The sequence below is a fragment of the Megalops cyprinoides genome, chromosome 16 (genome assembly GCF_013368585.1).
Source record: "Megalops cyprinoides isolate fMegCyp1 chromosome 16, fMegCyp1.pri, whole genome shotgun sequence".
Lineage (NCBI taxonomy): Eukaryota > Metazoa > Chordata > Actinopteri > Elopiformes > Megalopidae > Megalops > Megalops cyprinoides.
Genome location: NC_050598.1, coordinates 20,215,338 through 20,232,867, shown reverse-complemented (window position 1 = coordinate 20,232,867; position 17,530 = coordinate 20,215,338). Strand labels below are relative to the sequence as shown.

At 38.9% G+C, this 17,530-nt stretch overlaps 1 protein-coding gene across 1 annotated transcript; it reads left to right on the top strand.

Annotated features, from left to right (window-relative positions):
- The first annotated feature begins 205 nt into the window (after nt 1-205).
- mtnr1al (melatonin receptor type 1A like) lies at nt 206-14,613 on the top strand. Its single transcript, XM_036548241.1, has 2 exons — nt 206-428; nt 13,844-14,613. The coding sequence occupies exons 1-2, from the start codon at nt 242-244 to the stop codon at nt 14,611-14,613; spliced, it is 957 nt and encodes a 318-aa protein (XP_036404134.1). The 5' UTR covers nt 206-241.
- The last annotated feature ends 2,917 nt before the right edge of the window (nt 14,614-17,530 follow it).

Sequence of the window (17,530 nt, the reverse complement as noted above, 5' to 3'; positions counted from 1 at the left end):
AAATTAGCGTGATGACATTATTGTTGATTTGTTGTTCTTTTATTATTGCAACTGCACTCGGTAAAATGTCGCTGAATCTACGGTTCAATCTGAATTATGGTGCTTAAAGAGAAGATAACAAAAGCAATCAGATGTGTCGCGTGCGTTCAATGATAGCCCATTCATTTAACACATTGGCTATAAATCGGCGTGAGTACGCTGCTACTTCTACGTATCCCATGTGTAAGAAAACGAAGTGAGGATGGCCGAGGGAAGTAATCCCCCGTTGAAAAACGTTTCATCCGGAGACGGGGGCCACCAGGATTTCCCATTTCCCTGGGCAGTGACAATACTGGCCAGCGTCCTGATCACCACGATCGTGGTCGATATCTTGGGCAACCTGTTGGTGATAATTTCCGTCTTCAGAAACAAGAAACTCAGGAAAGCAGGTAAACTTGAACTAAAAATTCTTGATTTAGCTTTTGATGACATCTCATTTCAGTAGTCTACTGTATATACAGTATTAAGTCGTGTTGCATTGTTTTTGTATGGAGGCTTCACGTTCATCCCTTTCTAACCACACTCAACCTTGTTTAAAAAGAAAGATCTGCATGTTATGTTATCAGTTGAGAATATTAGTCTCCCTGCCATCAATTCACACGGACTAACTTTTGGTGCGCCTGTTGCTCTTATCTTTTCTAAATTACCTGACATTTCTGAATGCCTTGGCATTTGCAGTGCTGTTGTATACCCTATATTGGCACCTTATGTGTTGCTAACCTCACACAAACGAATTTAAGTCAAATTCAGTGCTTCTCCAATACATGCGTATGTCCTATTTTTCTAGCATACAATCTGAAACATCGCGTTTTGTCAGAACCTTGCATACATCTTTCCACTTCTTACTTGTGGAAGTTGAACAATCCTTCGTAACTTACCATTCGGTCATCAGATCCTTTCATTCACGTGCATGTCATCTGTTTTCAAAATTAATCTTTTATTAATTAGGATGGCTAAGTACAGTGCAATGTCCTTACAAAGGAATTGCATCAGATTTATTTTGCATGCTTGTTAACCTTGTTGATGAACATTAATACATTCATTTAGTCATTGAAAAATATTACCTATCATTTATATCTGAACGTGCCCATAACATTGTCACAATGTACTGCAGCAATATTACGACGTGGCACAGGGAGCCTTTTAGTGATCTTTTGACAGTGTTGAAATGCTTCTATGCTTTTAAAGTGTAAAATCAACTGTACCACAGTCAGTGTACCAGTTGAACCAATGTTGTCAGTGTTGCTTTTTTAATGGTTGAAACTGAAAGTCTGGCTGAGGCTATGTCTGGTGAAATAACAAGAGTTGCCTTAAATCGAATTGAGTGATAAAAACTGAAAACCAGCCATACGATTATCCATATTATTAAACATATTTATGGCATGCAAAAAATGAGCTGTTTTTTTTTTTTTTTAATTTTTATTTTAACCTGGGCTTGCCCTCCAGGGGAAAGAAAAATGAAAAAATACCTAGGTCATAGTTATTTTGTCGACTGCATAGTCCCTTATAAAAGGTACAGTGCACCCCACCATCCCCCCTTCCCGCAATGGCACGGGTCCATGCTCCTGGTGTCTTGCACGCACACTCGTGCATACTTCTCTCAACAATCTATGCTTACTTAGAAACAGATCTAGCAAACTTTCGCAACTAAATAAACACTCTTTTCATTAAAAAATTCTGATACCATAGATTGCTGCCTTGCAAAGTAAGAAGCCTGTTACATATCCCAACAGTGGAATTGGGAAGTGAAGAAAATAATAGTTGTCTTTTCTGAAAGAGCCGAATAAATTGACACTAGCAGTGTATGTGTTCCTGATGTGCAAAGTGGGAGGTGGTAACCTCTGGGAAATGGTGTCTGTTGGTTTATTTATTCATTCATTCCAATTTTCATTGCTGCATACAGCAGATTAATTCACAGTTGTTGGCATTGTATATATATATAGGTATATCCTCAAAATAAAAAACAAACAAGTGAACCAAAAATACAGTGAAATATATGTCTTTTAAGTATTGGGTCTACATTAAGTATTTAAGTATTGAGTCTACATTAACATGGAGCAAGCTGTTAAAAAGGCTGCTTTTGCTGTACATAAAGAAATTATTATTCTAAACAGAAATTGCATTTGAGCTCCCCAGGGGTGCAACGAGTTATTTATGAAAATATGTAATGATACACACAATTGCACAGTTAATATTTGTTTGGCCATTTCCCTAAAAAAGCTTAATGACTAGTTTGTTTGCTACTGTGTAATGCCTGACCAGATTTCATATGTAGTAAGGACTAGAGAATAAGACCTTATGAACTCTCAATGGGTTATCAAGTGTTGTCAGATGTGTCTTTCCATAGCAGAGCACTGTGATCGGTAGAAAGCAGTGAATCTCTGAGAAATTCACTGGTGTTTCATGAAACCTATTCCATCATTAGCGTTTAGATTCCTATTAGATGGAAAAACTGCATTGCCCCTCCTCCATATCTACAAGCAATTATTATTCCATCTACTGTACACCAGCCGGACAACTCCAATCTGCAACTTTGCAGTGCCTGGCCATCTCACCCCATGTTGTCACACAACCCCCATCACGCCTCATATCTGTTCTGCGTAGTGTGGTGGAATGAGCTTCACATAATGGTCAAAGTAGCTGGCCATTTTGTTGTTCCAATGGAGAGCAGGCCACTTCAGACTTCATTTTGGCCACCCTAATCAGACCTTCCCCTGTCTTGTGCCAGTTTTGTTTTGCTTTTCTGTATGTCACTGTGTACTGCTGGTTAGTGTAGGAGTTATTCCAACTTTTACTCCTCATTTACTGACATTTTCTTGATTGTTGTATTCTCCAGTATGGTACTGCAATTACAGTGGTTCTCTTTAATACATTGTCACTTTTCTTCAAACACAGGGTTTTCTGGGTATGTGTTATTGAGCTGTGCTTTGTAAGAGCAATCTGACAAATAAGTAAAAATAAGTCAAACAGTAGAGTGCTCATCATGGTGTTTCTTGGTCATTGTTGATGCAGTTTGCCTAGAAGATAACATGTTTGATCCCAAAATCTTGACCTGCTGGGAGATATGGGTTAGTGTGCTTTAAAATACTCTTATGGCATAAATACACAAAATCTTCAACAGCAGAAAATAAAAATGAATATATTTTCATCATGCAGCAAGTCATCAATCTTAAAAACTGAGCAGAAACCCTTTTACACAACATGTATTTGAAAAGACTCATTTCCTAGAAAGTCCATCTATTATGCTAGTTTAGTCTTGAAGTGCATGATTGTTTTTATGGAACATCTTCACTTCACTTCAAATGACCTTCACCATCTCAGAATTATTTTGTTTTGCAAAACAATCTCCTGACATACCCTGACCATATAATAGTAATGGCATTGGTGCTGGGCTGGCACCACAACAGAAAGAACTAGTTGAAAGACAGGGTAATTTGATTAGTTTTAATGGCTGTGTTAAAATGTTCAGGAGTGGGTTCTATTGATGTGGGTACAAATGACAACCCACACAAATTTTAGTAGGTAAACCAATGCATGCACTCTAATGCTAATTTTTATATTATTTCCAAATCACATTTTTGTCCAGTATTTCATTATAATGTTGATTGAAAGTCAGGGTAGAACCTTGTCAAACTAGCTTTTTTTTATAACACAGCGCCCTGTACATCCAAAAACTACATAGCATAATGGTACAATTGTGGAATCTATAAAAATCATGATCTTCTTTTTTAGCATTAAACTGCTTGTTAAAGTAGTAACACATTTTATTCAGTTCTTAAACCAAGTAAGACTGGTGAGGAATGAATGTTAAAGCAAATAAATTCCATCAACATCATTTCATTACTGAATGACTCTTGTGGAGCTAGAGTCACTATACATGCATACAAACGATTTTGTGCATATAGTGTGCATATGATCAATCTAACATGTTGCACGGTGCAGACCATCACATTGGTCTGCTATGTCCTATGCAATATGACCAAGAAACACGACATTCTTTCACCAGCAGATGAACCGGAATAAGAGGACCCTACAGTATGCCCAATGACCCACCAGCCACTCCAGAGAACAGGGCTGCAGTTCAGGGCTGCTTTGAGTCAAGATATGAGATACTTGTAACTGTGCACCTTCTCACCCCTGGCTTATATCTGTAATATCTGACCCCACATACCTTCTATGTTTAAGTTTTTCAAGCTTTTTGTTCTACAAACTATTTATTTAGACCAGTGTTTCTCAAGCCCCCCCTGTCCTGAATATCTTCTATCTATCCTTGCTCCAAACATGCTCTTGATTAAATCAGGTGTGCTCAGCTAATCAAAAGTGCCATAGATGAGTTCAGTCAGGTAGGCAGAGCAGGGAAAGATGGAAAACATGCGGAGCAGGGGGGCCAGGAGCAGGATTGAGAATCAGTGATTTAGACCATCGTTTCTTGAACCTCTCCTGGCAGACCCCTTGTCCTGCATATTTTAGATCTCTCCCTGCTCCGCCACAGCTGATTCAAATGGTCAACTCATTATGAACTCCTGAAGCTGCTTAATAAACTGATCACTGAGCCTCCAGGAGAGGTTTGAGAAATGCTGATTTAGACTTTAGACAAGCAAGCATTTAGACATTTAGACAAGCAAGCAAAGTTGTGCCTATTTTAGCCAGTGATTTACAGATGTCATAGACAAATCACTGCTATGCTATGAAATATAAACTAATTTCTTGTCTTTTATTCACCTCTGTTAGAATTGTTTCCATTTCTGAATTAAAGAAATCATTTCCTTTTCGGCAGCATTTTGGCTATACCTGAAACTCAGAAATCTGGATGTCCTTATATAGGATTGCCAGGGCGTTTACTTATGCTAATTACAGACAACACTCACAAGCACCCACTTAAGGAAAAATTGGGATTCATCGTCATACAAACAAGGGTAAACATGAAATTGGGTGGTTTCATGATCTTTCATGTGACTTTTCAAAAACTTTTCCTCACAACAAAATACACTAATTTCCAGAAAAAGTCTTCCAAAAGTCTTGGTGCAAGGAACATATGGGTTAAGGAAGCCAGCCATTTGGTCACGAGTCTAAGCAATCAAACACTCAATATTCAATCTACTTTGTCTAAGTACAGGTGTGTGGCTGCTGAAGGGCAGTCATTTTTGGTAGGTGAATTCTGCCAATGCTGATAGTTTCCTGACTTCTAATTAAGTTTTTATTGTAACATTATTCTTTTTTACATTTTTATCAGTCATGCACTGCCTCTCATTCTAGGTTTTCGTCTCCTTTTAATTTTCACTCAAATTTCTCAATAGAGCGCTGCACAAGCAGATGTTTGGTTTTGGAATGAGGGCATATCAAGTTTTGGGGTGGGCAAGGTTACAACAAAACACCTAGTATATCCAACTCTTTTGAAGAGCTTTGGGAATAAGTAAATAAACTATAGAGATTACCGGAAACCACAAGGTTTTCAACTTGACCTACCTTAAGATACAATGAACTTTGAACTATGGTCATTTATCTTCAACAATGACAAATGCAAGATGAAAGTGAGTTTAACAAAGGTTATGCAAATTTTTTGTTCAAAAACTGTACTTTGCTACAAGGGACCAAGAGCTAAGATATCTATCTTACACCCATTTAGAAACAATCATTGGTACCTGTCGCAAACATAAGAAATTTGTGTGAGAAATTAAGGACTTGCATGTACATATAGCCATGACCAGCCATTTGCACACATCTAAAGCCCATGCCTATTAAGTGTGACAATTGTGAGATGAATGAATAAATCCTGCCTAAAGTTACTGATGTGTGGAAAAAATTAATAACGGTGAATAATTGGTGAAAAATGGGTGTGGCTTATGATATGGGCAAAGATGGCTCTAGATCAAATTAACAAAATGCTCTGAGCCTAATTAAACAATGTGAAAATTTCTACAAAATTGACCTTTTTTCATTCCCATGTCTATCTCTTTTAAAAAATAGGTCTGCAATGCAAATGTGGTGGATTCTGTGATGTACCATCGACAATTCATGCTGCTACAACCTACACTGGGCAGCAGTGTGGTGTCATAAGAAACAGTGCTTGAAACCCAAAGTTTTCTGCTTCATTTCCCTAGCGGGGAGCTATCGTTATACCTTTAGGCAAGCTATTTACCCCAAATTAGATCAGTAAATTTCCACCTTCATAAATTGATACCATGTAGAAAATTGCAAGCCGAGTCACTCCTGACAGTACGTAGTTTATGAACAACTCTCATTTTCTGCTGTAACTCCAAGAGTTTAACTCGGTTGTTTGTGGTTTGGGGGAACATGGCTTACCCGTTCATTCAAGGGCACCAGCAGGACAGACTCCATCCAATTAGTGGCGTTAATTTCAACCAATTAACAGGACATTCCATGAGGGATGCAGTTTGTTCTACTGAGGTTAGTTTTTCTCCACCAAAAAACTGGAGTGTGCCATTTTTTTAAATATTTTTTTCTGAAGCATTTAGAAAAGTTATTTGAAACATTCATGACAATTAAAATGAAAGCATACCTAGCACCAGCAGCAATTTACAGCAATCAAAAGCTAACTGAGAATGAGTTGACAGCTGGCAAGGGCATAAAGGGATCCATGCGTTGATGTATGACAATATTCTGAAGGCATTCTTTTTCAGCATTGACCTAAATGCTGCTCCTTTAATATGACTACACTGATTTGCTGGAATTTCCTTTATAGCTTTATTTAAAGACTAATGTTTCTCAATCCTACTCCTGGAGCCCCCCTGTCCTGCATATCTTCTATCTATCCTTGCTCCAAACACACCTGATTGAGATTAGTGATTAAATCAGGTGTGCTCAGCTAATCAAAAGTGAATGAGTTCAGTCAGGTAGGTAGAGCAGGGAAAGATGAAAAACATGCGGAGCAGGGGGGGCCTAGGAGCAGGATTGAGAATCAGTGGACTATTCTATTTCACATCCCTAAGGCTATAGTGCCAAATATAGATCAATTAAGAGGACTGGGATATTAACCAAATTATTGTTATCCTAATTTACCATGTGAGGGAAAGTTAATTGAAGAAAATAGTTCCTGTTCTCCTGCATCATTGTTTAACTAAGTGATATTGTCATTTCACATGTAAATGTTATCATTGATGTGAAAAGTTATCATGAAGCTAGTTTTAACTTCACTTTTCCAAGAACTATGTGTAGACATCTTATTGTTTTTCATGATTACAGAATCAAATGGACACTATCAAATATTTCATTAGCGTGAGATATATAACAAGTCAGTGTTCCCCTGGAAAATATTCAGTAGAGCTTAGTGTGTGTATGAATGGCGATTGTCAGCTTAAAATGTTGTCAGTCACTTTGCAGTTTGAGAAAGCTGGGTCTTCAAATCTGTGGAGTGAAAATTTGAGAAGGGAGATTGCATTGGCCGTGACAGACTTCAGACAATGTTACTTACTGTTGTATACAAACAGTCCTACTGCACATGTATTGCAACAACTGAATACCATTCATTAGCACTGCAAAAGGTGATCACTGAAAATATGAAGAGTTAGTAACATGAAAAAAAAAACTCTTTGAGGCACTGAAGTGGTTTACAAAATAATACATTGTAGAGTCTTTGATAGCAAACACAGGAGACTACATCAAGTTCATCCACGTCTCTGAATTCCAACCCAGGAATGATGATTGGCATTTCTTCATGAGGGTCATCTGGGTAATGCTGGGAAGAGTGGCTGTTTGATCAGGGAGAGGACGCTTGTCAACTTCAGTCTGAGCCTCTGTTCTCATGTTAGTACCATACAATTCTGTGTGCAGCAAAGCAGCTACATCAGCACTCCTGTTACTTATCTTGTCACCTACTATTTACACTTCGTTTAGGAATGGGACAGGGTTGTCATGCACAATATATGTCTTGGTGTGCACTTTATATCAACCCTGAAAGGGTTATTACATGCTGTTAAAAATATGTAAATGATTGCTTACAGCCTCAGAGTCAACTGTGCAATACACCTTTCAAGCAAAGACAGGTGTATTAATATCTTCTGCAAAGTGCAATTTGAGAATGGTTGAAGATGTTCAGTCAACCATCAATGCTTCCTCCAATTCAAATAAAATCATGCCAGATCTTTGGGAAACAGGAACTACAGACAGTGAATGCCAAATGAATGAAAATGTAAATGTAAAATGAATATACTCCATACATAATGTACAGTTAACACATGTGTTGTGCTCTTAGTCTCCTTTCACTTGAGTTTGGACAGTTTATCAATTGAGTTGAGGAGAGTAATGTGAAATGACTGTGGCGGTGCATAGCACTGAAACCTAATGAAGCCATCAATGATTGTTTTGCCTGCCATGGAAAATAACTTACAAGAATGCTGGCACGGGAAAGTAATCCCTGCTCTAGAATGGGGAAAACTGATCAGTGTTCATGCCATAATTGCTATTATTCAATCCAATGCAGAGTCCCTTCCCTGGAAGTGACACATGACTTCAATCACAATTCATTTTGTGTTTCAGAGTGAGAATGCCCATTCATTAAGGAACACATAACACATGTTAATCACTCTACTGTGGATCAATGTGAATTCATCAATGCCACTTACTACAGCTACTTGGAGGATATAGATACGTTGCAGTGGTTGTGATCTCTCTTTAACATTTGATAACATTTTACCACAGACATTGTGAGACCAAACTACCCACTAGCCAGCATCTCAATAGACAGCATTTGCCAAAGTCCCTCCAGGGACCCACTGTTAAGGCTTGAAACATTTTTGATTGACACTGCCCAGTGCTAGTTTATAGTATGAATTTTGGCCTGTTCATTGATGTTTTTGCTTTTATTTAAATAATTACATTCAGATATGCACATTTTAAGTAATCCTCTGTGGTTATAAGTGGAGGGTAAATTTTGCTTCTTTAGTACTCATAGCTTTATTCTTATTATGTTGAAGACAAATACATGCATTTCTAGAGACTGGTTTGTCTCATTCTATATGCTATATATATAGGGTGAGTATGACTGTACACATATATAGGGGGCAGTAATAACTAATGCTCAAAGTTTGCAGTTTCGATGTGGAACAGTGGTTAAGGACCTTAGCCTGGTTTAGGAAGACTCTTGCCCAGGACAGGTGTATAGGCTGTTGTATTGTTGCGCTTAAATGACCTGAATTGCTTTGTTCTATAAACACATCATGTGTAAAGCGTAAGCTGCCCTCGATACAGCTGCCTGCTGTGAGTCTAATGCTCCAATTTTTTCAATATTCCTGCTGCCAAGATTAGTAATAACTTCCTAGAAACTGATTAGACACACCGAATGACTGAATTCTAGGTTTTTGTGTGACACTTTAGAGATTTGGTAAAGATACCTTAATATTCTCTACCTTCTCACATCTTACATCAAGGACATTAATGTAGCAAATTTAAACATACAAATTTTAAGTTTGTACTTCATCTTGGTGCTGCCAGATACATCATTGATGCTGTATAGGTGACAGTGTACCACAGGTGACCATTATTTACTATTTTGAAAAGAGTTTATTGAAAAGAGAGGAGTGAAGACGAATTTCTGCTGTATCACATTTCCATATCAGTGTGTCAGCATGAGCACTGAGCAAATGCCAACTGCACCAGAATAAAAAGCGCATGCAATGTGCAACTTTATTTTTTATCATGCAATACACTCTGAGTCCCCAGCTGAGGAGCACTGTGCAAAGGTATTGCGGGTATGGTGTTTTTTTTTTTTTTTTTCCTTTTCAAACGAATGGACACAGGATCTGAAGTGAGGTGGAATGAGAAGTTCCCATAGAAAATACAAAGCTTTTTAATCTCATCAAGCTTAAATGAGATGTTTCTTTTCATGTAATTACAATTTTAGCTGACAAAATATGCCAGGGTGAGGGTTCATTCCAAGTAAAGTTACATTACAATACATTGTTACTTTGTATTTTCATTAATTTGTAGGGGTGTGGTGTTTAAAGAGATTAGTCCTTTCTTTAAAATCATGTATGTAGTGTTATTATGGGTGAATACTTAAATATGCTTTGCTGAAAGTATTTGTTAATGGTGATATTGAGTTTACTCTGTGTTTCATGGGAAAACAGAGGTCACTGCCTGTGCTGTAACTTTCCCATCAGCGCTGGACTGTGTTGTATAAAATACCCTTTTACAATTTTTACAAATTATTGACAATTGCTGTATAAATCTGGGAAATGAACTTCATATTTTGTTCATGAACCTGAGCAACTCTAATTTTTTTCACTCCAGACCACATTATAAATGCATTCATGACAAATTCTAGGAATCGCTTCAACAAAATGGATGGTTACCATGTTAACCATTATTCTGAAGGAATAATAAGAGGAGTACTTTTCCTTTTCTTTTCTTTGTCCTTAAAGTTTATGGCTTTGAACAGCCAGTACAAACTCTCTGTTTCCATATGAATCACGGTGGACACAACAATCACATTTATTTTGGAATTGTGTAATTGATTCCCTTTAAGAAATGGAACACTGAAATTACAATGTGTCACATTTACTTATATGACTGTCTTTACTGTCTTTTTGTACAGATGAGTCACGGAAAATCTTGCAAAATAATGCTTATGATTACGGGGGGGGGGGCAGGATGATCGCATTTCCTTTCTGATATCAGTGGCTTAAATATGATAGCAGTACTTTGTGGGAAAGCTATTAGAAAAGTGCTTTTCATTGAACCATACTGTCATATACCTCTACATCTGTGTTACAAAGCTTTCCAAGTGATAAACACATCAGTCTACCCGTCTGCTTTGTCGGTGATAATTTGCAGATTGTTAGTGAAGTTCTATCAGAAACTATTATTATATCTCCATGTTTTCTCATATCACTCCTCTAGCTGAAGGCAAAGAGAGAGTATCTTTTGTACATACAGTACTCTATCATGTGCCACACTTCTTCTGACGTATTAGACTATTATTGGACTATCAAGCAGGATATTCGTTCGAATTTAGGCACACTTAATTGAAGATATAATTCACAAGGCAAGGACTGTTCAGTGTATGTACTACTCTTCAGCAATCACACAACTGTCTGCTGTGTCTGGTGCATTTTATCCCATCCTTAATCAGTCCAGGCTTTGTGGAAGCTTGACATCCTTTGTATTGATTTTAAATTTGTGCACATCTAGTCTGCTGTCTCTAACACATGTTTTGCATGTTAATACCGTCTACCATTAGGGTTTCTAACACCATGGCTACGTGTCCAGCCTCACATTATTTGAAGTCACTGAACTGCAGTGTGTGACCATTCGATTGTCTTGTGGGGAGTCAGTGTGCCGTCATCTCATAGAAGTACTGATGGTGGTAATAAGCTGGCTTGCATGTCAAACACCTCACATTTTTGCCACATCTTATCAGTACATACTAAACAGTATTTTATCAAATGCAGTTAGGAGTTAGATTGGTATCCACATGCTTTGTGATTAATGAATTGCTCCATGTTAATCATCATAGCAGGAAGAGGACAGACTGAGTGTGTGAATTTGTCTCTCTGATAGCATATGGAGCCTTGGCAAAGTTGAAATAATTGGAATATGCACGCACTTTTTACTGGACTGTTGTTTTTCCCAAATATATGGGAAATTCCCTGTCTTCTTGGGAGTGGGGCCTGAAGGGCAAGAAAGTACATTTTGCTTCAAGAACCACACCTTGTAACCTGGGGCATCATTTGCTTTATAATTCCATTTCCTGGGGTTGGCATAGAGAGGTCACTGAGGCATCCATACAGACGTCACTGTTCAAGATTAGTTACAAAAGGTACTATCATGCCTTTCAAAACAAGCACAAGTGCCTATAGAAGAAGGGGTTGCATCTAGATAGTTTGAATCTAGATATTGAGGGCCAACAGTGAGATGAAGTATAGGGGGATCCTGATATTACTTGGAAACATTCAGTGCTTGAAAGGAGTGAGAGATTATATTTCACAGTATTTACTACACACCTAGGTGTTTTGGAGATTAGTGTGGGGCCAATCTTCTTATTACTGGTAAATGGATGCCTGACAGTCTCCACGTGATTTTCTGTGTGGTACCTTAATTCTACATTTATTTAGGTAGCATAAGTGTTTGCCTATGGTTTTCCATAGTTTCTAATCCTTCTGTGTTTGAGGGCAACTGAATGCCCAATTCAGAGTAGATTTATTGAACAGGCGGTTTTACCATTGGAGCTGGCAATAATCAAATGCATAGGTTACATTCCAATATCATAAAAAGTGTCACTTTGCCATTCAGATGATTCTATAAAGGCATAGTTTAAATGCACATTTGCCTTCCGTTCTAATGACAAAGGGCTCAACAGATAAGGCTTCCAAGTGTTGCAGGCATGCATTCTGAAAATTAGTCATCAGAATGTGGAGATATTAAGGTCATTGAGAATGTGCGCTACCTCTTTCAATACAGCCTCCCAGAGGTATTTCTGTGCCTTTGTGTGTTCACACCAACAGTCATATATCAGTGGGTGCCTTTGCACTTCCACAGAGGTTTAAGGCAACCTGTGGCTAATCAGACTCCTTGCATGAGTTGAATACATGCCACATGCAGAGTATGTGTTAGAAAGGTGTTTGATTGCAGTGTCAACCCAACAAGCACACAGCAAGCCTTACTCATGTGTGTAATTCAAAACATTTTCTAATACCTTGATCAGATGTTCTTCAACACTAAAAACATGCTTTGCCATGGGGAGGTGGTGGCTAAGAGAAAAGTTCTCTATGGCTCTTTCAACCAACATCTGAGCAGCTTTGGGTTCTGTAGACAGTGCATTTGGAGGTCTACATTAAAGGGATGGAGTTGACAGAGCCAGATTGATTGGGGTGTGGGGGTAAGTTAAGCTCATTCATCCATGACATTTTTCTCAGAATGGAAATGTATGTGCCTGAGGCAGGGTGTTCTCATTACTCAAGATTGCTTCTGCCTTAATATGATTCTCACCTGAAACATTTGCCAGTACCCTTAAGCCACGCAACACCTCACCTTTTGAATTAAGATAAAGTAGAATGCGGCAAGGAGTGGTAGGTCCTTCAATCTTAAAAATTTGCAGAATACATTAGATAAAATAGACATGTTACATGAAGGCTGTTTATTATAAAACAAAGGTGGGTTTATTCAACATACAGGTTGATCAACATAGGCCAGTCTTACAAATGTTGAAATGGAGATTCGGGATTGGGGGAAACCTGCCAGAGCCTGTCTGAGATAAAACGCAATGCATTACACTCATGTCCCGCAGCACATGCACTGGTAAGCATGCACACACATCCTCGCATATGATTGGAAAATGTTACGGTCATTGGAAACACTCATTTCACACACGTGCGCATGAAAGCGTGTTCCTGTTGGCACCAAAACTGTGGCAGGTTGCAAAGCAGTGTTCAAAGTCTTGCCTGTGAGTGTGTAAAGTAATTCAATCCGTGTCTGCTGGCGTTTTGAATCTGTGCTCAGTAAGGTGGTTCTGTGTGAAAGACGGTGAGTTTGACAGATGTCCAGTGCTAAAATTGTGAGCAGTTAGCTCACACCTTCCCAGGAAGAGTCATCAGATCATAGAAAATCAGGATTTGTCAGTTACCATGTATGAAGTTGGAGATACTCTTAATAAAGGCAGTATAGTACTACGTCATTTCATAAAGCTGCATAACTGTAATATCAGAACTACAACTGTCATGGAAATATTATGAATCATGACCAAATGCTTTTGTTGAGTATAGATTTAAAGTATAATTGTGAATCATGTGCTAAATGTAAAAGACAAAGAGCGTGACACCATGCTGTGTCCCTGTTTCTCTCTCTTCAGGAAATGCCTTTGTGGTAAGTTTGGCCATAGCAGATCTGGTGGTGGCCATCTACCCCTATCCGCTGGTCCTGACAGCTATCTTCCACAATGGCTGGATCGCCGGCAACATCCACTGCCAGATCAGTGGCTTCCTGATGGGTCTGAGCGTCATCGGCTCCATCTTCAACATCACCGGCATCGCCATCAACCGCTACTGCTACATCTGCCACAGCCTTAAATACGACAAGCTCTTCTCCAACAAGAACACCGTGTGCTATGTTATCCTGGTGTGGGTGCTCACCATCCTGGCCATTGTACCCAACTGGTTTGTGGAGTCGCTGCAGTATGACCCGCGGGTGTACTCCTGCACTTTCGCCCAGTCGGTCAGCTCGCTCTATACCATCACGGTGGTGGTGGTGCACTTCATCATGCCCATCAGCATCGTCACATACTGCTACCTGCGCATCTGGATCCTGGTCATCCAGGTGCGCAAGAGGGTCAAGCCCGACATCCGGCCCAAGATCAAGCCCCACGACTTCCGCAACTTCCTCACCATGTTCGTGGTGTTCGTGCTGTTCGCCGTCTGCTGGGCGCCCCTGAACTTCATTGGCCTGGCGGTTGCCGTCAACCCGCGGCTGGGCCTGGCCATCCCTGAGTGGCTCTTCACCGCCAGCTACTTCATGGCCTACTTCAACAGCTGCCTGAACGCTGTCATCTACGGCGTCCTCAACCACAACTTCCGTAAGGAATACAAACGGATTGTGCTGGCCATCTTCAAGCTCCGCTGCTGAGTGTGGCGGGAGGTGGAGACAGACACTGTGAGCTAAAACAGAGGACAGTACAGTATTCACTGTGGAGCATGCCGAATGAGACACTAGAGAATATGAACTGAATGTAAATAAAAATATCAATATCAAAATGCATTGTATGTCCAGGCTTCTACAGCTTCATTGATTTTGTCTGAGCTGTTGGTGTCACATCTCTTGATGCATTTTCTGCAGTGTGGCTTTTTTCCTTTTTTTCAGCCTTTGGAACTGCTTACTGTCATATGTTGACACAGGGTTTTGAAAGATATAAAACTGTAGTGCTCCTCTCTGGCACGATGTCTTATGTGCAAATAAGATCCCTCTCAGCTGCGAGGTTCAGATTCCCTCTTCAGCAGTCTATTTAAGTATGACATCTGCTACTATTTTGTTACTTCTCACTCCAAAGAAATTATGTTACAATCAATACTTTATTCCAAAGAAATAGATAACCCCCAGCAAGCCAATGGTGTGGTACAAGATATGAATGTTGTAGTTACACTAAATAAGGGTTTCCCACACCCACAACAGAAAAACCATCCCTTGTGTATATTGTTTAGAATGTGGGACATGGGTTCTAAAAATATCTGAGTGTGAGCGAATTGTGTTAAGACAGCAAGGAACACAGAAACCTTAAATCTGCCCCAACATCTGACTATATACATAACAGGAACACTTTTAGTGAAGGGTTTTACGTAAGTACTACATAACTGCATAGACTGCCATAGAGGTGCTTTGTCACCATCCATTTTATTAGTGAAACAACCATAACATTTTATTTGGTATGTAATGGTAATGTTGATTATGACAAGAATGGTGGAATTTCATACCCTGTAACAGTGTACATCATTTGGCATATGTGTTCATGAATATTATAACAATGCTTATGAAGGCTATATGTAGTTCTTCTGGTGGACCCGTATAGATGGTTTTATCAAAACATCAAGAATAATTTTGTAGTTATTAACACACCACAGAAACTGGGGAGAATATAAAAATGTGTAATTTTTTCAAAAGTGAGTGCAATTAAGAGCCAGCAGGAGGATTCCGTGGCATTTCGCTTCCGTTTGTGCAAATCCTCTGCAACGCAGTCTCCCAGTACTGACCAATTCATGCTGTAGCAGTGTTCCTGCAAGCCTCCCTTAGATATCATATCACATATGCAGAGAGACAGGATAAAAAAAAATAAAACTCCTAATAGGGATGGAAGTCATTTCCGATTTGTGGCTTAGGGCAGCAGATTTGTTTGAGTAAAACCAAACATACCCTAAGCTCTTCATAGCATTAATGCATTAGGTTTAACGTAATCATAGCTGGAATCCTGTCTTTCCTTGTCACAGCAGAGAGTACCCTCATTCACTGGTTTTCTCAGTTGGGCAAGAGCCAAACAGTATGCATCTGGTAGCTTAACACAACCCAAGTTGCATTCCAAGTCCAATCATATTGATAGAAAAACACGCACTTAAGAATTGTGTTCTTGATTTAGGATTTATACAAAATCAGTGAAAGCTGGCATTGAACATTTCTGTCTGTGCCATTTAGAATTTTCTTGAATGCTACAAGGCTGGTACAACAGCTCTTTTGTGCAACAGGGTAATCCACAGCTGTAGTAGATGAGCCACAATGACTGCAAATGTATTTCCACCAAAGAGAGAAAATATTATCGTATAATTCCATTTCCTGAGACAGAAGCCGCCTTTCTAAATAAATGACTCCAGATTTGCTGATTTGATGGAAGGATCCTAGCAATCCTAACAAAAGATTTTGTAACATTTGTGTAAAACACACATTGACACAACACTTGAAACATGCTTTAAATGAGCTTATACTCCTCCTGCTGTGAGTACAATTGACTGTTTGTCTCATTCTGGTATTAATGGTGGCGGAGCAAAATGAAATCTTTGAAAAATAAAGGGGCTTGCAGTGTACAAAGAAAAATCACAATTTCATTATCACATCCTACATCTACAGGATTTTGGTGCTTTTATCCTCTTACATTTCAGTCATATCATATCACAGCTTGCACCAGCAAGCTATTAATATGGCATCAGCAAGAAGTGAGAAATACAGGTCCTCTCCAGCTGAAAAAGTTTCTCTCTCATTCTCCTTCTGTGTCACTCTTATTTTTGACTTCAGCCTTTAAAATGATGAAGTCTTCCAACTGATTCCACATCCACACACTTTCCATAAATTCAGACTGCCACACCCTTAAAAACCCACAGAACAGAGTGACAACAGTCATGATTCCCATACCAATCAATTAACCTCCTTGTTTGAACACTGTTGCCATTTTGGATCAGCTAACATGGATGGTTAGTCATCTTATCACATTCACAGCTGACTTCAACTCAGTAGACAATGTATCTCATTAACATGATTTGATGGAGGCTAATTCAGCCTCATTGATCTCACTGCCCAAATATCCTCTACATTTCCTATAATTTTGATTTTGGAAGCATCAGGCAAATGTCCAATGTTGGAGCATCTCAGGTACTTATTCCACCTCATATCTCATTTGGAAAATGGAATTCAAAATTATGCAAAAAAATAGAAATGTCTGATACAAATAAATTGCTATTTGAATACACTGCAGGAATCCCAAACCTTACAACTGACCTACAACTGTATTTATGACACTTTTTATGGCTTTGTAGCTGGGGAATTGTGTATGACTCTCTGCAGTACATAGTGATTGTTGCATTCCTCCAATGTAATCTACAAAACCTACCCATGAAACATTCTTAAAAAATGATACCAAAATCATCTGCTACGAAAGGTACAAATCATATGTGAAAGTTCTATGTGTCTAACGTGCCAAGATTGCTTTCTGTTTTTTGTGTTCTAATTGAAGATGATTATACACTCTGAATTTTGCCCAATTACCCATGTGAGCAAAACCTTAACT

What these genes read in the sequence shown, in the direction of transcription:
- mtnr1al (XM_036548241.1), top strand. Translation starts at nt 242, where the DNA reads ATGGCCGAGGGAAGTAATCCCCCGTTGAAAAACGTTTCATCCGGAGAC. An exon ending in CAAGAAACTCAGGAAAGCAG is followed by an intron (nt 429 to 13,843) that starts GTAAACTTGAAC and finishes CTCTCTCTTCAG; the next exon opens with GAAATGCCTTTGTGGTAAGT.